This window comes from Hemiscyllium ocellatum, chromosome 4 (assembly GCF_020745735.1).
Source record: "Hemiscyllium ocellatum isolate sHemOce1 chromosome 4, sHemOce1.pat.X.cur, whole genome shotgun sequence".
In the NCBI taxonomy this organism is placed as follows: Eukaryota; Metazoa; Chordata; class Chondrichthyes; order Orectolobiformes; family Hemiscylliidae; genus Hemiscyllium; species Hemiscyllium ocellatum.
This window is the reverse complement of record NC_083404.1, coordinates 56,012,750-56,034,725: the sequence shown is the minus strand read 5'-3', so window position 1 is coordinate 56,034,725 and position 21,976 is coordinate 56,012,750. Positions and strand designations below refer to the sequence as shown.

Here is a 21,976-nt window from a genome sequence, read left to right as displayed (position 1 = left end):
ATTTATCTATATTCCTCTGCAAAGTTTCACAGTCCTTTGCACACTTTGCTCTGTCACTCATCTTAGTGTCATTAGCAAATCTTGAGACTGTACACATGGTCCCCAACTCCAAATCATCTATATAAATTGTAAATAATGGTGGTCCCAACACTGATCCCTGAGGCACACCACTTTGTCACTGATTGCTAGTTTGGCTGACAATCACTTATCCTCACTTTTGCTTCCTTTCAGTTAACCAATCCTCAATCCACGCTAATACTCTATCCCTAACACCATGCATCCTTATGCAACAGCCTCGTGTGGCACCTTGTCAAAGCATTGTCCCCACTAGAGGTTAAGCTCACTAGTCTATATTCCCCATCTTTTGTCTACTTTAAACAATGCTATTTTCCAATCTGCTGGTACTACCCTAGAGTCCAGCGAATTTTGCAAAGTTACGACCAGTCTTCCTCCTATTTCTCCCATCTCTTTTAGTACCCTGTGATGCATTCCATCAGGGCCAGGAGACTTATCTATCCTAAGCTCCATTTGCTCACCCAAAACTAACTCTCCCATAATACTAATTGTTTCCAGGTCCTCGGCTACCTTTTGTCTCTTCATCACTTACTGACATATTAATAGTATTCTCCACTGTGAAGACTGATGCATAGTACCTGTTCAATGCCTCAGCTATTTCATCATATTCCATAGTTAACTAACTGTCCCTTCTCATTCTCTAAAGGACCAACACTTACTTTAGCCATTCTTCTTCATTTTATAGAAATCTTTGTAGCTGTCTTTATATTGTTAGTTTTTTTTTCTCTATCTTTTCTTCATAGGTCTTTTTGTGGCTGTCTGACCTTTAAATTTTTCCCAATCTTCTAGATTCCTGCTGTTTTTGGCCACTTTGTATGCCATCTGTTTCACTTTGATAGCCTGCCTTATTTCTTTAGCCGCCTATGGCCGATTACTCCTCCTCTTACAGCCCTTCCATTTCACCAGAATGTACTTTTGCTGAGCACTTTGGAAAAATTTCTTTGAAGGTCCTCTACTGCTCATCAACTATTGCACCATAAAGTCTGTTTCCAGTCTACCGTAGCCAGGTCCTCCCTCGTTTTATCATTGTCCCCCTTATTCAAGCACGGGACCCTGGTATTGATTTTATCTTCACACTATCCAGCTGTATTTTAAATTCAACCATATTGCGATCACTCCTTCCAAAACGATCCCTGACTAGGAGGTCATTAATTATTCCTGTCTCATTGGTGGTTTTCTTTGGGTTTGTCCCATAAGTAGTGGAGGATAGTGCTCTTGGAGTATCCATTTCGCTTAAATCCTTTTGAATAGGTGTTCCTGTTCTGCCTTCTGGAGTTCTAGATTGCTGCAGTGTGCCTTTGACCATTTTAAATAATGTCATAATGCAGCTCTGTTTGTGGGTGCTGGGGTGATTGCTATTATAGGTTAGTGAGGACTGCAGATGCTGGAGATCAGAGCTGAAAATGTGTTGCTGCGCTTTTCCAGCAATACTTTTTAGCTCAGTTATAGGTCAGTAACTGCTCTGTAGTTTGCTACTTTTTGCACCCTCCCTTTTTGAATCCGTGATAGTTTAGCATATTTTTTCCAATCCAGCATCCAAGGAATTTTGGAATGGATCCATTAACTTTGCTACCACTTCTAATAAAACCCTATGTTGTTGGCTGTCAAGTGCTGAGGACTTGTCTGCCATCAATCCTCAGTTTGCTTAGTACTACTTTTCCCCACAGGGATGAATAAAGATTTCTCCAGATTCCTCATTTCCCCTCCCCCACTTTTTCTCAGTCCCAACCCTCAGACTCTGCACTGCTTTCTTGACCTGCAATCTTCCTGACCCCTCCGCCCCCTCACCCTCACCTTAACCGCCTTCCACCTATCGCATTCCCAATGCCCCTCCCCCAAGTCCCTCCTCCCTAGCTTTTATCTTAGCCTGCTTGGCACACCCTCCTCATTCCTGAAGAAGGGCTCATGCCCAAAGTGTTGATTCTCCTTCTCCTTTTGATGCTGCTTGACCTGCTGTGCTTTTCCAGCAACACATTTTTAAGTAATGTCTCAGGATGTCAAACAGTTGCATGTGGAAAATGTATCAACAAACATTAAACTGAAAATGAACATACCTGTTCATCATTATACCTGCAGTAGATGTAATCTGAGAAATACTCAAAGATTGTGAGGAAGAAAGAAAATCTGAAGTACCTCTGCTTAACTGAGGTAGTGTCTTTGCTTTTGCTGAGCTCCTCACCCTCATTTATAACTTCCTAAAACCATTTCTTATTTCCTTTTTTGGTTGCTTCAGTCATCTTTTCTCTTTTTGCATTCTCTTCGCTTACTATCTCAGTACCAACTAAGTGTGTATCTGCTAAACCCTGCTCTTATAATCTTTACTTCCTGTGCAATGTCTCAATGTCAAATAGTTGCATATGGAAAATAAGTGATATCAACATTCTAATCTTAGTGCACTCATAGGTGCTGCTGCTAGAATGTTGTGCCACATGATTCTTGTTTTGTTCATTCAAGGGACGTGGACTTTGCTGTCTAAACAAGCATTTATTGCCCATTCCTACTTGTTGTTGAACTAAGCTTGCTAGGCCATTTCACAGGAAAGTCAAGTGTTACCATGTTGCTGAGAGTCTGGAGTCATATATAGGCCAGGGCAGTAAGGAAAGTTTCCTTTCCTAGGGAATTAATAAACCAGATGGGGAATTTACTACAATTGATCATGGTTACATGGTAATCATTGGCCTAGCTTTTCATGTTGGATTTGTTTTTATTGAATTCAGATTTCACCAGCTGCGAGTGTGGAATTTGAGCCCATCTCCACTCCACATTACTCTGAGTGATATTAACAGCATTAAAGGTGATGGTTGCATACTGATAATTTATAACATGCTACTTTACCATCGATTTCTAGTGTATTAGTTCATATTCACCACAGGATGGCACTCAAAAAGTGAATTTGCCAAAGAACATCAAACATGTTATTCTAGCAATTCTCCAGCAACTCCCCTCGGGATAGTAGAAATCATTTTTGTGTGTATGCCACCACTATTGTCTTTTTGACAATGTAAAATAATTTCTTTGAGGTCCTTTGCGTTTCTATGGTGCATTGCCACAACTGAAAACCTTTATGCCCAACATTTCCTAAATGGCTGCACCAGCATCTGGGTCATTCTTTGAGATACTTTGTTGTCCTGGTTTGTTTGTTTATATACCACTATAAATACCGGAAGAAACATCAAAGCAGCGCTTCACACGAGGCTCCAACAGCACTGATGATGTTCCCTAGCCAGGGAACGAAACGTTTGCAGCAAAAACTTCCAGCTCGGCGAGCAGAACCACAACAACGGATACCCGAGCTACAAATCTTCAATCAGACTTTGTTTGTTTATTTACTTGCTCAGTTTGCTGTCTTCTAGTACTGCGGCCCTGTAATTATCTCTGCTTCCTACCCTCTAGTCACCAAATAACTACAGTGAATAGAGGAAAAAAATGATTTGAGTACTTTGTCGTTCTCTCCATGCTGATTTGGTCAGTGACCCTAAGAATAGTCTTAATTTTCACTTTTGCTTATTACAGCTGAAGTTGCTTAACGCTTGTTAACATGCTAAATCTTTATCTTTCCCTGTCTTGTTTATTTCCCCCAATCTCGCTTTTTCCGATTGCTTCTGTCCAACACAACTACATGAATTTTTAAAGTGTTTTTGAATTGTGTACATCAAAGTACATCTGCTTTTTTTTTGGTCTTTCTGCATGTCTCTCACATTCTGGTATTTACTTACCTGAACAATCCTTTTGACACATTGAGATATAGAAAAGATAACCACTTAGTTTTTGTTAATCTTCAGCTCGCTGATTATTTGCAGATAAGTGATTATTTGCAGTGGAAAACAAAGTCCTAGAACCTAGGAAGGAAGACACCTTTTAATTAGTAGCAATCTTGCTGCTGAATCAAATCCTAATCAAACTTGAACGTGAAATCTAAACTGCTATTAAAAGCGGAACACTGATCAAGTGCAGTCCATTTGAAAGCCCTATCTGTATCAGATGAAATTCTAAACCAAGGATTCTGTTTATCAGGTGGCCTTAAAAGAACCCATTTTACTATTTTGGAGAGGGGTAGAATAATTATACCTCCCCCTGCATCACAAAGACAAATTACCTAGCAATGTGAAATTAAATTGGTTGCCCTTGACATCTAAGCAGTATTTGCAGTATATGGCATCAAGGACTTCTGGCAAATTGAATTACTGGAAATCAAGGGAAAGCTTACAACTAGTTGAAGTCATACCTGGCACGAAGGAAGATGGTTGTGATCATGAAGGCCAATCGTTTCAAACCCAGGAGACTGCTGCAGGAGTTCCTCAATGTCATTCCTAGGGCCAACCATCTGTATCTGCTTTATCAATGACCTTCCCTCCTAAAAATTATTCAAATTTTTGCACGATGTTTAACAGTGTTCTCAACTCCTCAGATACTGAAGCATTCCAAATGCAGCAAGACCTTGACATCTGTGTCTTGGACTGATGAGTGGCAAGAAACATTGCCTTACACAAATGCTGTGCACTGACCGTCTCCAACAAAGAAGACTAACGCCCTTTAAGCTACACATCAACCTGCCTTAGCACTATATATTGCTGTCACTGCATCAGAATCCTGGAACTCCCTTCCAATTAGCACTGAGTATACCTATACTATATCAACTGCCAAGGTCATGTAGTTTGTTCACCAAACCTCTAGCATTTGGGAATAGGCAATATATATTGGCTTTGGCAGCTTGAAAGAAAAAAAATTATATTGGTATGTGATATTGATCAGCATAGATTTGGCACATTTTTCACATTGCACCAGTGAGTATACTTCAAGTGTATTTGTCTATAAAGCTCATTGGTTTCCTAAAATCATGAATGCACTAAGAAATGGATATATTGTTTGTTTCTTGTAAAAAAAAATTCATAATTTTTTGCTGGCCAGACAGCTGTCCTGCCACCTATTGCACTAGTGTTATTTATTTATAAATAGCCAGCGAAATGGAAACCCGACTACAAAAAGAGTTAGGAGAAACAGATTGCACTGAAGCAAGGAATAGGAAAGTTAATTGGGATCAGTGTAAGAAGAAATGCAGGAGGAGCTAAATTATGTTTACAGCTCATTTCTTTGAATGTATGGAACATACTCTAGATAATCAGGTAAGAATAGGAATCATTATGGAATGGAAACTAAAAAATCCTGGATGCAAGATGTTCAGGAAAGATAGGTAAAGCAATAAAGGAGCTGGGTGACAGAAGAAGAGGGGTGCGGTTGACTAACTATTTAGTCAGAGTTAAGAAACGTTACACTGCTATCATGTAGTAAACATTGCTATAGGCCACCAACTAGAAGAGCGGATGTAACGGGGGGAAAAAATTTAAAAAGTACAGTGAATTGCAAAAACTAAATTGATGACTGGCTGTAATCCTACTTTAGGCTGGGATGATAGTGTAAAGAATGGAGAGAGAAAAGAGTGTCTGAGGTGTGTTCAGAAGAAATTCCTACATCATTATGTTCCCAACCCATTGAGGAAGAAGTCAATTCCTGGATCTGATTCTAAGGAATGACATGGAACAGTAGCAAATGGGGATAATTTGGGGGAATGACTATCGTATCATAAGGTTTAGGTTAGTGATGTGGAAAAGTTGAAAAGCAATGAGCAAGAGCAACAAAAAGTGAATGACAAAATTTAAGTATTATGTAGAGAGAGAACATTAAGAGGAGACTTGCAAATTCTCTTGATTTTAAGTCAGGAGTTGCATTATTGTTATTGAATACTGTGATTCTGTTCCTGTAACTAAGATTTAAATTTCAAATAGATTGATGCAATATATATTCTCTTGTGAAAAGTTGATGTCATATGAAAGCCATATCCATGACTTTTGGCCTAAAAACTGTCTTTTATGTAAATATTTACACTAATTATATAGGGATGAAAGAATGTTATGATTCGTAATTAATTAGTTTGTAAATTTAAAAACATGCAGGAAGACATTTAGATTGTCCCTCTGCTAGCTCTGGCAGCAGTTTCCTAGCCAACTGACAGATTGATAGATCATGTGATCTATCACAATGTCTTAGTACGAACGAAAGGTACACAGCTCAATTTAAACTGGAGCAAACTAGATTGCCAAGCATTGGTAACATGGTCACATAATCACCCACAGGGCCATCTGACTCTACACCCTCAGAAGCAAAGAAAAATTGTACTTCAGAATTCAAGACCAGTACCATTTAGAGCACAAACTTCACGAAAAAGGTGCAATTTAGAACTTAGTCAGAAAACAAATGGCAATCTACTTCCTGAACTCAATGATAAAATCATTCATTCATTCTCAACTTTGTCACTTGACATTGAGAGAAGAATGTCAATTGGTTAGCCTGCATCGCAAATTTGGATAAAATATCAATGGCATTACAACAAACAAAATTATTACCAAGATTGGTGAAAGTATCCTCCTTGTAATGTCAGCAGCCACAAAAGGATATAGCTCACTGTTGTTTCTACCCTGTACACTGTATAACTGAAATGAAAGCTAATAGTGATATTTGAGCGCAAAGTTCTCCCTTTAAGGAAAATTTCAGAAAGACATTTCTCCATGACCATGAGAACGGCAGGATGGGTGAAAACAGTTGCAATAAAGAAATTGTGTTGGATTTGAGACCAGAAGAATTGGGCAAAGAAGAAAGGTCGGTCATCTGGAATGCGCACACTCCCACTTGTCAGCAATAAAGTTAGTGATGTGAGATCAACCCCCATCATTTTGGCAGATTTTTTCCAGCTACCTGTTGTTCTTGGATGTGTGTATAAGTAAACCAGTTGAGAACAGTATCTGAAAATGTGAAACAGTTACATGCTACAAGATGAAAGATTATTGACTAAAGGTAAAAATAAGTAGTCTAAGTGTCAAAAGATTGTGGATGCATGAAATGATCTTTATTCTATTGATAATCTTGGAATTATGTAAATATTTGGAACATTTGATGCATTTGGCAGTAGCAAACAAAATTTTGTGGAATTAAGCTGCCAAATTATTTGTAGGATTGGTAATTCGAGTAATGATCAGAATGATTTTGAAGAATGTGAACTTTCATCTGACAAAACACACTTATATTTAATTTTATTACTGTATGTTGCTTGTAATGGTATAAAGTAAATGCAGGAAAATTAGTGAATTTTATGTTTACTTTCATCTGTTTTGGTTGTATTGGGCTCAAATCAAAAATTTAATGGGGAAGCTGGATAAACATCTAAGGGAGATAGGAATTTCAAAATATGTAAATGAGACTGGATGAAGTAGGTTTGAAAAAGCCTCGTAGTATAAATATCAAAGCTGACTAGCCCATTTTTGTAAATACTGTATAATGTAACTTCTAATATTTATATACATGTTTGAGTGGATGATAGAGGTGTATAAAATGGATGTAAGTTTGCTCACTGAGCTGGAAGGTTCATTTTCAGACATTGTCACCATACTAGTGACATCGCCCATGAGCCTCCGATTAAGTGCTGGTGTTATGTCCCGCTTTCTATTTGTGTTCAGGTTTCCTTGGGTTTGTGATGTAATTTCCTGTTCTTTTTCTCAGAGTGGTGAATGGTAGACAAAAGATGCTTGACAGTCATTTTAAACTGAACAGACTACATTGAGAAAACAAATGCTCTGCTTGCAAATACCGACACTTGCCAACAGGTGGTGATAGACCCGACCCCACAACTAGAGAACCGAATCACCACCTTACTCAAAATTCAGAAATCTGGAGAATTAAACAAGACAGACTTCCAAGAAATGAAACCAGATGGATCCCCAAAATTCACAAACCAGGAGCCCCTTTCATACCCATAATCTCACTACCTGGAACATGGTAATACAGGTTAGCCAAGGAACTACAAAGACTAAAAACACTTAGTAGAAGACTCAAGCCACTTCATTCACTCCACCGAAGAATTCCTGAACACCATCAAGGACACCAAGATAGAAGAGGATGAAATAATGGTCTCCTTTGTAACAGCCCTGTTCACATCCATCAACATCAACCTGACCAAAGAAACACTGATTATTAAAAGAACCAATGTTACATATACTAACACCACCAATGTCATGAGCAAAGACAACATTGTCAAGCAGGTGGACCTATGCCTTACCACCTGCTTCACTTTCATTAACAAAATCTACAGAAAAACCAACAGAACACCATGGGATCTCCAATATCAGGGTTCTTAGCAGAGGCTGTAATGCAGAGACTCGAACAAACAGCTCTGCCAAGCATCCAACCCAAACTTTGCGTCTGCTACATGGATGAACCCTTTGTCATCACCAAACGAAACAAATTAGAGGAAACCTTCAAGACCATCAATAATATTCTTACCGGCATAAAATTCACAAAATAGGAGGAAAAGAACAAACTGCCATTCCTAGATGTCACAGTAGAGTGAACAGTCAATGGGGAACTTCAAACCAGTGTCTACAGGAAGACAATACATACTGACCACATACTGAACTACAGAAGTAATCCTCTGAATACCCACAAACTAAGCTGCATTAGAACATTAATTTCAACGAGCCACCACACACTGCAGCACGGAGGAAAATCACTTATAAAGTATATTCAAAAAGAATGGGTATCCAATGAACACAGTCTGCCAATTTCTCAGCAACAAACCCAAACAAGCAGACAGGCAAAACATTTCCAGAAACCCTAACCACTCTACCCTACATCAAAGACATCTCAAATGACTGCCAGAGTACTAAGACCTTTTGGCATCATGGTAACCAAAAACCCACCAATACACTAAAACAGCAGCTAATGAACTTAAAAGACCCTTATACGGTAATAAACAAAATGAATGTCACTTACAAAATACTTTGCAAAAACTGTAGCAAACACTATGTTGGACAAACCAGCAGAAAACTAGCCATCAGAATACATGAACATCAACTAGCCACAGAAGACACTACCTGTTATCACTAAAATACTTACTTATGGATGAGAAAGGACACCATTTCGACTGGGACAACATATCTATCTTCAAGAAAACCAGAAAGAGACACGCACGAGAACTCCTAGAAGCATGGCATTCCAACCAGAACTCAAACACTTGATTTGGACCCCATTTACCATCCTCTGAGAAAAAGATTCGGAAAGGACATAACCAACCTAAACACATAAATAGAAAGTGGGGCATAACACCAGTGCTTGACCGGAGGCTCACTGATTGTGACCATAATGTGACACACAGTCTGAACCTTCCAACTCGTTGAACAACTTACATCCAGAACCTTAACCTGAGCTACAAATCTTCTGAAAACTGACTAGGTATAAAATATGATAGTATTTAGAAAGGACAAATAGAAATTGATTGTAATGACTGAAAGAATGATCAGATTTAGTTTCATTCAAATGAATTTGGAAAAAACAACCAAAGGATTTGAGGTGAGGTGCTCGTGAACTGACTTGATCTTTCTCCGAAAGCAGAGTGCAAACCTGATTAGCTTTGTGGCTTCCTTCTGTACTGCATCGTGCTTTTGTTTATTATAACTTTGAACAATGAAATGCTTTATGCTGTTCCCTGTGAACTGAGATATCATTATAATACATGTTATATTACATTTAAAGTATGTTTTAACTAGCATGAGACAGATCTACATCAGCTCTGAATAGAGCGCATGTGGCGTTGTGGACCATACTGAACATTTATTAAACAATTTCATATAGAACCATTGATTTGCCTGTCTGCTGGCTTTAAAAAGGAATTAAGTGATTGATTGAAAATATTGTATTTTGTATGCTGAGCCATTGATGAACTGTACATAAGATATAAGTTTAACAAAAGTTTGTGGTGAATAATTGTAATGTAGATTTGTTTTTGACACTAAGGTTGTACTTCATCTGATATTTAATCTGTCTAATTTTTGTCAACAAATTTTTATTTAAATTTACACCTTTTTTCCTCCTTCAAATGCATTTGCCTTTCCTGATCAAAGTCTAGGAGAGTAAGTTCCAGTTCTAATTAACATTTGCATGCAGGTTATGCTATCGGTTTCTTTTTTAGTTATGTGGAGAACCTAATCTATGTTGTTCCCCAATTGCATTAAATTTGCTGGCAATTCTTACTCCGACATTAAATGTTGTTTGTTATATTAAATAGCAATAAGAACAGAGTATGACCATGAGAGAAAAAGATAGTAATTAAGAGTTTTGTTATTTTGTGGCGATATTTGGATCTAAAAAGCTTGATCTGAGCCTGGATAAAGTTTAAGTTAGGCAAATGGAGGTGAAACTCTAATATCAGAATCTCAACTTGAATTTAGACTTTTGAAATAACTGCACAGAGGCTGGTATCCCATCAAGTCAGCCTTTATTTACATGTGCATTGTACGTGGGGGTCTGACCAGCTAGCTGAGAAGAAGTCTCTAGAGTGAAGAGAATCGCTAAGTTTCCATTTGAGATGTCATTCAGGACTCCCTAACTCGCCCAGATTAACAGCCCCAATCAGGAATCTCTTACTGAACAATATCCACCTGGCCCTTGTTCCAATGACTACAACTCCACAGTATAAATTGCCTCCAGTTTTACAAGTCCTGTGCTACAAATTCTACAACACTAGGGTATTCTTAGAACAGTTGCATATAGCAAATCAGAATTGAACAGACCTGGGCCAATGTTAGGACAGATCCAAGTTCATCCATCATTCCTCACTGTCTGATTTGTACATCAGATTTGATGAATTTTCTTTCCTGCTATTGGTTGACCGTAATTTACTGGTGTAAGTATTTTTTTCCAGGGTGTTAAATGCTATTTGTTCATTATAATCACACTATCACCATTGATCTTAAACGGTCAATAATGGCATTTAAATAATTACATAAGTACTTTGTTGGGGAATGACCGTGGAACTTCATTTTTTTTGCATGTTGTATCTTAGAGTCCTGGCACTAGTATTCTGTTTGTTTGAAATTTGTTTTGCACTCTGTTTGCTTTTTCAATATGTATGGTGTTCGTAGTGAAAACCCTATTGGTTTGTCTTAGGATTCCCAAAGTAGACAATCTGGATACAGTATGCACCAGCTTCAAGGCAATAAGGAATATGGCAGCGAGAAGAAGGGATATCTCATGAAAAAAAGTGATGGGTATGTATTTTTCTATATGTAATAAACAATGAATGAGTCTTGCTTCAAAACTAAGTGACAATTATTCACATTAGAGGAATGCAATGGAATCTTTTTACATCCACTTTAAAGAATAGATGTTTGATTTGATTTCTCATTTGAAAGACAGCACGCCAATGTTATGCTGAAGTGTCAGCCAGGATTATGTGCTCGATCATAGTCATACAGCACTGAAATAGACCCTTTGGTCCAACTTGTCCATGTCGCAAAAGTTTCCCAAAGTACACTGGTCCCACTTGCCTGCATTTGGCCCATATTCCTCTAACTCTTTCCTATTCATGTACCTATCTAAATGTCTTTTAAATGTTGTAACTGTACTTTCATCTACCACTTTCTCGGGCAGTTCATTCCACATAGATTTAAAAAGTACATATAAACCACTCTTTCTCCTCTCTCCTTAAAAATAAGCCCCTAGTTTTGGACTCCTGACTCTAGGGAAAAGACCTTTGCTATTCACCTTATCTCTGCCCTCATGATTTCAAAACTTCTGAAGTCACCCCTCTACTTCCTATGCTCTGGTGAGAAAAGTCCCAGCCTATCCAGTTTCTCCTTGTAACTCAAACCCTCCAAGCCCAGCAACATTAATTTTTTTCTGAACTTCCTCCACTTTTTAATAACTTCCAAAGCAGGATAACCAGAACTGTACATTGTGTTATAGAAGAACGACCTGTACAATGGTTACATTCTTGTGCAACCCCACCTTATAGAAAAATCCTGTTTTAGAAGCAATACTTAATGTTGCCAGTGTAAACTTGTTATAGTTCATACGTTTTAAAAAAGTTTGCACTTTAGAAACAGTAACCCTAATTCCTCAATCATGTTACAGCAAATTTGCATTAACAAAACGCATGTTGTAGCAGTACTCCAAAAGGTGGCTCCACCAACATCTCGTACAACCTCAACATGACATCTCAATTCCTATACTCAATGCTGTGAGCAATGAAGGCTAATGTATTCAATGCCTTCTTACTCACTGTTTACTTGTGACGAAACTTCCAAAGAACAAGGTCAGAAACCTAGAGGTTCAGGTACACCCAAGATGCTCCAATAACTGTACAAGTCCTGCCCTTGTTCATTTTACCAAACTGCAATACCTTGCATTTAACCAAATTAAATTCCAACTGCCACTCCTCAACTTATTGGCCCAATTGATCAAGATCCCTTTGTAATCTTAGATAACATTCTTCACTGTCTGCTATACACCAATTTTGGTGTCAAATGGAAAATTACCAACCACGCCTCCTAAACACTCATCTTGGGAAATAAGGCAGGCCAGGTGACTGAGGTGCCAGTAGGGGGGTACTTTGGGGCCAGTGACCATAATTCTATTAGATTTAAAATAGTGATAAAAAGGATGGACCAGATCTAAAAGTTGAAGTTCTAAATTGGAGAAAGGCCAATTTTCACTATTAGGCAAGAACTTGGAAAAGCTAATTGGGGGCAGATGTTTGCAAGCAAAGGGACGGTTGGAAAATGGGAAGCCTTCAGAAATGAGAATGAGAAACCAGAGAAAGTATATTACTGTCAGGGTGAAAGGAACAGCTGGTAGGTATAGGGAGTGCTGGATGACGAAAGAAATTGAGAGTTTGGTTAAGAAAAAGAAGGAAGCATATGTCAGGATAGCTCGAGTAAATCCTTAGAGTATGAAGGCAAAAGGAGTATACTTGAGGGAAATTTGGAGGGCAAAACGGGGACATAAGATAACTTTGGCAAATAGAATGGAGGAGAATCCAAAAGGTTTTGACAAATACAGTAAGGACAAAAGGGTAATGAGAGCGAGAATAGGGCCTCTCAAAGATCAGCAAAATGGCCTTTGTGTGGAGCTGCAGAAAATGGGGGAGATACTAAACGAGTTGTGGTTCTGTTCGCCGAGCTGGAAGTTTTTGTTGCAAACGTTTCGTCCCCTGGCTAGGAGACATCAGTGCTCTGGAGCCTCCTGCGAAGCGCTTCTTTGATGTTTCTTCCGGTACTTAGTGGTCTGTCCTTGCCGCTTCTGGATATACATGTATTTGGAAAGGCAAGGACTGATTAAGAATAGTTAACATGGCTTTATGCGTAGGAAATAATGTCTTACAAACTTGATTGTTACTTCAAAAAAACTCAGGATTGGTGAGGGCAGAGTGGTAGATGAGATCTATATGGACTTCAGTAAGGCAATCGGCAAGGTTCGATCTCATGGATTACAGGGAGAATTAGCCATTTGGATACAGAACTGGCTCAAAGGTAGAAGACAGAGGGTAGTGGTGGAGGGTTGTTTTTCAGACTGGAGGCCTGTGACTAGTGGAGTGCCACAAGGATCGGTGCTGGGCCCTCTACTTTGTCATTTCCATAAATGATTTGGATGTGAGCATAAGATGTACAGTTAGTAAGTTTGTAGAGGACACCAAAATTGGAGGTATTGTGGACAGCAAAGAACCTTACCTCAGATTACAACAGGATTTGGACCAGATGGGCCAATGGGCTGAGAAGTGGCAGATGGAGTTTAGTTTAGATAAATGCAAGGTGCTGTATTTTGTGAAAGCAAATCTTAGCAGGACTTATACACTTAAATGGTAAGGTCCTAGGGAGTGTTGTTGAATGAAGAGACCTTAGAGTGCAGGTTCATAGCTCCTTGAAAGTGGAGTTGCAGATATAGAATATTGAAGGTGTTTGGTATGCTTTCCTTTATTGGTCAGAGTCTTGAGTACAGGTGTTGGGAGGTCATGTTGCAGCTGTACAGGCATTGATTAAGCCACTGTTGGAATATTTCGTGCAGTTCTCATCTCCTTCCTGTCCTATTGTGAAACTTGTAAATCTTTTCTGAACCCTTTCAAGGATGTTGCCAGGGTTGGAGGATTTGAGCTATCAGGAGAGGCTGAACAGGCTAGGGCTGTTTTCCCTGGAGCATTGGAGGCTGAGGGATGACCTCAGCTTTACAAAATTATGGGGAATGGATAGGATAAATAGACAGTATTTTCTGTGGGGTCGGGGAGTCCAGAACTCTAAGGCATAGGTTTAGGGTGAGGGGAAAGATAAGAGACCAAAGGGGCAACATTTTCACACACAGGGTGGTATGTGTATGGAATGAGCAGCCAGAGGAAGTGGTGGAGGCTAGTACAATTGCAACATTTAAAAGGGCATCTGGCTGGGTATAAGAAGAGGAAGAGTTTGGAAGGATTATGGGCTGGGTGCTGACAGGTGGGACTAGTTTGGGTTGGGATATCTGGTTGGAGTGGAGGGGTTGTACCTCAGGGTCTGTTTCTGTGCTTTCCATCTGACTCTTAGACAACATTTTTGGACGAGAATGAAGTGAGAACTTGCAGTTTACCCAAAGGTTATCAGCCAGTACACTTAAAAATTTGTTTCTGTAGTATGATTTTGTAAACAAAATAGCATAAGTGACATTACCTGAATAAAATCTGAATCAGCTATGCCAAAGAATGGATTTTGACCTAATTTGTCCTGCATGGCACATAGCAGCAGACAGGAAAAAATGCTTAGAAATGGTGATGGTCGCAATAACTCAAGGTTAGTCTGAAATATCTGCACAGAGGCTGGTATCCTGATATCAAGTCACCCTATATTTATATGGCTAGCCAGCTTGGAGTCAGTCCCTAAATTGAAGCGATTCTGAATCTCCTGTTTATTTTTTTTGTAACAATAAAGAAACCCAACATGAAACAAATATCTTCACTAAACAAGGGGCAAAGACAGTGCCTGTGGCACCAGCCACCACAGCCTCAGTTCCCTAAAATACACAGACTCTAAAGCCCTGGCTTCCCCCCCCTCCCAAGCAGACTGTCTCCTGGCTTTTCTTTTCCTTTATCCTGTACTACCACCTAACTGCGGTCGTGCTTAGGTTTTCCCCAGCACCCATGTGTGCAGGTGAGAGACAGTGAAAGACAGTGTACAAATCTTTGTTCAGTTTCCACCACCAGGAAGAAGAATAACACCTAAGTGGCCAGTGACAAGCAATGCACTTCTCATCAAAAGGGCAGTGCTGTGCAAATCTGTTATTTTTCTTTTTAAAAAAAAAAATTATAAAAGCTTACAGAAAAAGTTAACATTAAAATTGCTGTTTCTTTGTATACAGCTGTTACAAGGGAAAGGAGCAGTAGAGCCAGATCCTCAACCCCTACCGTTCAATCAGTTTACAGGGAAAAGAGAAGAAACCTCAAACCCCAGTTTCAAACATTACAAGACAGCAGCAATGACATTTGTACATAAAAAGACAATCCAATTATCTAAGACTGTGCATACAATACAGCCCCAGCAAGCCCCCATCCCTCCCACCTTCCAGCCACTAAGGCAGCCCACCCCTACATACCTTCTGGTTCTTGGTCCATCCCAAACCCCTTCCAACCACCTCTAGGACAGCCCACCTGCGGCTTCACGAACAACCCTCAGCGCCTTCCGATCACCCCTAGAACAGCCTGCCCTGGTACCCACCACAGTGACAGCAGTCAGGACAGCTACCCATCTTCTGGCCCTCTATCTGCCCTACATACCCTTGGGCTCTTACCCACCCTGGATGTGCCATCTGGCCAGTGGGCTACCCTGACACACCTTCTGACCACCTCTATGACAACCCATCCCCTTCCCCAGGGACAGTATGCAGGGTAGCTCACAGCCTTCCAGATCTCAGCCTGCCCCTACACACCTGGCTCTTGGCTGCTCGGACATACCTTTTGACACCTCTAGGACAGCCTGTTTCGCTTACCCCTTCTCGGAACGACAGTGCTCAGAATGGCCTACCCACCATCTGGCTCTTGGGGTGGCTGGCATCAGGATGGCCTACCTCTTGGTGACAGCTTTCAGGACGACCCATGAGCCTCCCAGCTTACACCAAGACCTGCCAGACCCAGGGACACAAGACAGTGCAAGTGCTAGACCCCATAAACAACACGATAGTTAGCAAAAAAAGTCCTTTCTGGTACAGATTCCAGAGTCTTCAAAAATATAGAGCCCATTCTCAGGAACAGTCCATCCAGTTTACAACATGCATTGTCAGAAGTGGAGTCCACTCCCAAAGGCAACAAATGCACACCCCACTGGTGTTCGGTCTCCATGGAGTCCTGGGACATCCTTAGAGCCAGGACCGCTCACAGGAACACAGTACATTTTAAAGGTGATTAACTCACAGCAGTTTTGGTCCACTCCTGAAGGAAAGATCTTCTCCCAAACTCCAGCATACAGCAAGTGTTCACCTCCCAGCACACAGTTGTTCAGTCTTCTTTGAGGCCCAGTCCCAGGGCTAGGCTTCCCCACAGGAACAGCTCCTCTGGTAAAATGCATGTCTTCCACAAGGGCTCAGTCCAAACACCAAAGACAGTGAAGACATATACAAAAAACTAGAATCCAAGGGCTAAGCCCTACCACAAAAATCAACATTTGTCCTTTTTTCGAAAAAGAGTAACACACAGGCTGTAACCAGCCAGTGAAACAACACTCCCTTAACTGAGTCACACCTGAAACACTGTGCATCAGGAGTTTAAAAATCAGTCCTCACAAAAGGATTGTCAGTTAACAAACTGGTTAAATAATTCAGTCAGTTCAGGATTCAGGTTTATCCCTAAAAAAAGCAGAAGCCAACAGTAACACACTGACTGTCCGCACCAGCCAGCACAGGGTCAGTCCCCTAAACTGAGAAGACCTCTGACGCTCCTGTTTATTTCCCCCCCCCCCCAAAAGAGGAGATGTGGAATCTCCTGTTTTTTTTTAAATCAAGCAATTACAAAACAGTTTACAAAAAAAGTTACCATTTACAACTTTAGACAACAGCAATTTTACAAGGGAGAGCAGCAAAGCCAGGCCCCAAACCCTAACCTTCAACCAGGTTACAGAGAGATGAGGACAAACCTCAAATACCATTTTCACATAAGACCGACAACATTTGTACATAAAAACCAGTCCAATTACATAGAGTGCATACAATACAGACCCAGCAAGCCCCCGTCCCTCCCACCTTCCAAATCACTCCAAGGCAGCCCACCCCTACACACTTTCTGGCTCACTGTCCACCCCATGCCCTTTCCAGTTCTCAGCCCACCCTGGTACCTGCCCAGGGTGATGGCGCCGAGGATGGCTACCTGCCTTCTAGCTGTCTGCCCTTAAATACCATTGGACACTCACCCACCCAGATGCACCATCCGGCCAGTGGATTATCCTGGCACACCTGGCCACCTCTAGGACAGCACATCCCCTTCCCAGACAACAGCATACAGGGTAGCCTTCTGGACCTCAGCTTGCCCCATGCAGCTTCTGGCTCTCGGCTGCTCTGACACCTTTCGACCACCTCTAGGACAGCTCGTCCCGATTATCCCTTCGCGGGACGATGGCGCTCAGAGCGACCTACCCACCATCTGGCTCTCTGGGTGACTGGAATAGAATGGCCTACCCACCCTCCGGCTTTTGGGACAGCCTACCAACCTTCAGGTTCACAGGATGGCTTACCCACCCTCCGGCTCTCAGGATGACCCATGAACCTCCCAGCAAGGCTGGTCAGACCCAGGGACACAAGACAGTGCAGGTGATAGACCCAAGAAATACCACAATACAGTTAATTACCAAAAAAAAACACCTAAAGAGTCCTTTCTGGTTCACAGTCCAAATCTATAGAATCTTCAAAATATGGAGTCCATTTCCAGGAACAGACTCCATTCCAGTATACAATGTGCATTGCTAAAAACAGTGTCTGCAACCAAGGGCAGTGTCCACTCCTGAAGGTAGCAAATGCACACCCCACAGGTGTTCAGTCTCCATGGAGTCCTGGCCCAGCCTTGGAAAACCAGACCTACTCACAGGAACATAGTACATTGTACAGGTGCAGTTAACTCTCAGGGGTTTGGTCCACTCCTGAAGCAAAGGTCTTCTCCCAAACTCCAGGAGACAGCAAGTGCTCACCTCCCAGCACGTGCACACAGGTGCTCAAACTTCAGAGGCCCAGTCCCAGGGCTAGGCCTCCCTACAGGAACAGCTCCTCTGGTAAAATGTATGTCTTCCACGAGGGCTCAGTCCAAACACCAAAAACAGTGAGGATATATACAAAAAAAACTAGAGTCCAAGGGCTAAGCCCTACCATAAAATCCACATTTCTCTTTTTTTACTTTTGAGAAAAGGGCAGAGTAACAGAGGCTGTAACCAGCCCGTGAAACAATCTCCTAATGAGAACTGAATTGCACCTGAAACAGCATCAGAAGTTTAACAATCAGTCCTCACTAAAAGGAATGCCAGTTAACAACCTGGCCAAGTTATTCACCCAATTCAGGAATCAGGTTTTCTCCTCCAAAAAGCACAGAAACCAATAGTAACATACTGACTGTAGCACTAGCCAGCATAGAGTCAGTCCCCTAAACTCAATCTCCTGTTTATAATTTTATTAAACAGATTACAAAACAGTTTACAATAAACATTTACAGCTGTACAAGAGACAGCAATTTTACAAGGGAGAGGAGCAGCAAAGTGGGCGGCACAGTGGTTAGCACTGCTGCCTCACAGCGCCTAAGACCCAGGTTCAATTCCTGACTCAGGCGACAGACTGTGTGGAGTTTGCACGTTCTCCCCGTGTCTGCGTGGGTTTCCTCCGGGTGCTCCGGTTTCCTCCCACAGTCCAAAGATGTGCGGGTCAGGTGAATTGGCCATACTAAATTGCCCGTAGTGTTAGGTAGGGGGTAAATGTAGGGTTATGGGTGGGTTGCGCTTCGGAGGGTCGGTGTGGACTTATTGGGCCGAAGGGCCTGTTTCCACACTGTAAATAATCTAATTATCTAAAGCTAGGCCCCAAACTCTACCGTTCAACCATTTTACAGGGAGATGAGGACAAACCTCAAATCCCAGTTCCACATATGACAAGACAGTGACAATGACATTTGTACATTAGACAATATGGTTAAATACAGAAGTGCAGACAACACAGACCCAGCAAGCCCCCGCCCCTCACACCTTTCGACCACTAAGGCAGCCCACCCCTACCCACCTTCCGGTTCTCGGTCCGCCCCATGCCCCTTCCAGTTCTCGGTCCGCTCTGACACACCTTTCGACCACCTCTAGGGCAGCCCGTCCCCTTCCCTGAGACGACAGGGTGTAGGGTAGCCCACAAGCCTTCCGGATCTCAGCCCGCCCCTACGCACCTTCTGGCACTCGGCTGCTGTGACACCTTTCGACCATCTCTAGGACAGCCGATCCCGATTACCCCTTATCGGGGTGATAGCGCTCAGAACAGCCTACTCACCATCTGGCTCAGGGCAACTGGCATCAGGGTGGCCTACCTACCCTCTGGCTTTCAGGACAGCCTACAAACCTTCAGGTTCACAGGATTGCCTACCCACCTCCCAGCTCTCAAGGTGACAGCTTTCAGGGCGATGCATGAGCCTCCCAGCTCACAGCAAGGCCTGCCAGACCCAAGGACACAAGACAGTGCAACACCACATTACAGTTAGTTACCACAAAAAAAGTCCTTTCTGGTACACAGTTCAAATCTATACATAATCTTCAAGATATAGAATCCATTGCCAGGAAAAGTCCACTCCAGTATACGATGTATGTGGTCAGAAATAGAGTCCGCTCCAAACTGCAGAGTCCATTACTAAAAACACAGTCCACAACCAAGGGCAGAGTCCACTCCTGAAGGCAGCAAATGCACACCTCCCAGCACAGTTGTTCAGTCTCCATGGAGTCCTGGCCCAGCCTTGGAAAACCAGGCCCATTCACAGGAACAGTACATTGTACAGGTGCAGTTAACTCACAGCAGTTTGGTCCACTCTTGAGGGAAAGGTGTTCTCCCAAACTCCAGAATACAGCAACTGCTCACCTCCTACACACACAGGTGTTCAATCTTCAGAGGCCCAGTTCCAGGGCTAGGCTTCCCCACAGGAACAGCTCCTCTGGTAGGATGTATGTCTTCCACAAAGGCTTAGTCCAATCACCAGTAAAAAGTGAAGACACATACACAAAGCAAAGAAAACTAGAGTCCAAGGACTAAGCCCTACCATAAAAGTAACATTTTACTCTTTTTTTGAGAAAAAGACAGAGTAACACACAGGCTGTAACCAGCCAGTGAAACAACAATCCCCTAATGAGAACTGAGTTACACCTGAAACACATTATGTGTATCAGGAGTTTAACAATTAGTACTCACTAAAAGGCATACCAGTTAACAAACTGGCTAAATAATTCAGCCAGTTCAGGAATCAGGTTTCTCCCCTTCCAGGAAAAAAAAGGAAGCAGTGACACACTGACTATAGCACCAGCCAGCATAGAGTCAGTCCCCTAAACTCTGAATCTCCTGTTTATATCAGTTAGCCAGAGCTTTCCTGATTGTCCCAGGTTAACGACCCCAATCAAGGATCAGATAGTCAACAAGAGCCACCTGGTTTGAATCACTACATCCCCACCTCTCCAAGTCTAAAGTATGTAGGCTTGATCTTTCTCCGTTTCTCCCATGATGTTTCCACCCCCAAGTCCAGTTCCCCTTACTCAGACTCTGACACGGGTGGTATGTACTAGATCGTAGCCTGTCTCTTGCATCTGGTGCATCTCCTCTTCTGGCAGTAACATTATCGAGGCTGCATCCATCATGGACACTAGATGGAAGGGGAGAACACACTTTCCTATAGGCCTTTTGGCTGTTCTGAGAGGTCAGATATGTTTTGCTCCTTCTCTATTTGCGAGGTAGCAGCTTTCAGGCGATCCACATGTTTGTTCAAGACCGCCTCACATGACCTTGTATTGATCTCACTAGGTACCAACACCAAACTTTGTTCCCTGAAGTAAACTCTCTCTCACGTGTGGCCTGCGTTGGTGTTCCTACATCCACTTCACCCTCTACCCCCTCTCATTTCCAGGAATATCAGGTATACAGTCTTCTCTCCATTAGCAACTCTGCTAGAGCTATCCCTGTAGTTGCATGAGGGGTGGTCTTTTGATCTAACAGGAACCGGAGCAATTCGGTCTCAAGTGACAGTGGGCTGTTTCTTAAAGCCTGCCTTCAACGTTCCCACCAGACCATTGGATGATGGATGGTATGGAACTATTTGAACATGCTGGGTGCCATTCAACTTTAGGAAATACTGGATTTCCTGCTGGTAAATGTCCTGTTGTCCATGACCAATACTTTCTGGAGTCCATGTATCGCAAATGATGCTAGCAGCTTTTCGGTCGTCATCCCTGAGTTTGCCAAAAGAACACTGCACATCCAACCACTTTGGGCATTCACAATGACCAGCAACATGGACCATGAAAGGACCGGTGTAGTCGACATGCAACCAAAGTTAGGGTTTACCTGCCCATTCCCATGAACGTGTGGCGCTGATAGTGGCAATAGTTGCCCTTATTGGTATTCTGGGTGCTGCCAACCACACAGCTATCTTGGCATCCAATACCTGGCCAACAGACATGACTGCTCATCAATTTTTTCGTTTTGGAAACCTCGGCTGACCCTGGCGAAATTCGGACAGTATCAGGCGGGACCTTCACTCGGGACAATCACTCTTGTTCCCCATAGTAATAAGCTGTCCTGTACAGTGATGTGACCTCACCGGGTCCAGAAAGGTTTTGATCGTAGTTGCAATGGCCTTTCTATTTCTCTTTCTTCCCTCCCCATTATTCCCAGTTGTTTTAGTTTAGCCAGGCCAGGATTTTATTATGTCCACAGTCGGATATTGACCAGAAGGGTATCAAGGAAGTCTAAAACCAGAAAAAACTCTTCTGGTGAGGCATCACCAGTGGAGTATATGCCTGTGGGAGTCGGCTCAAGGCATCCACATTGACCATTTGGCCTGTTGAACACTAAG

At 42.0% G+C, this 21,976-nt stretch overlaps 1 protein-coding gene across 5 annotated transcripts in view; it reads left to right on the top strand.

Moving 5' to 3' along the window:
- Window positions 1–21,976, top strand: part of LOC132813685 (arf-GAP with SH3 domain, ANK repeat and PH domain-containing protein 1-like) — a 341,801-nt gene that overhangs the window by 193,969 nt on the left and 125,856 nt on the right. For all 5 annotated transcript variants that reach the window (XM_060823243.1, XM_060823230.1, XM_060823238.1 and 2 more), the window contains one exon: window positions 11,068–11,168. In XM_060823243.1, coding sequence (XP_060679226.1) covers window positions 11,068–11,168 — 101 coding nt within the window. The remainder of the gene's footprint in view (window positions 1–11,067; window positions 11,169–21,976) is intronic.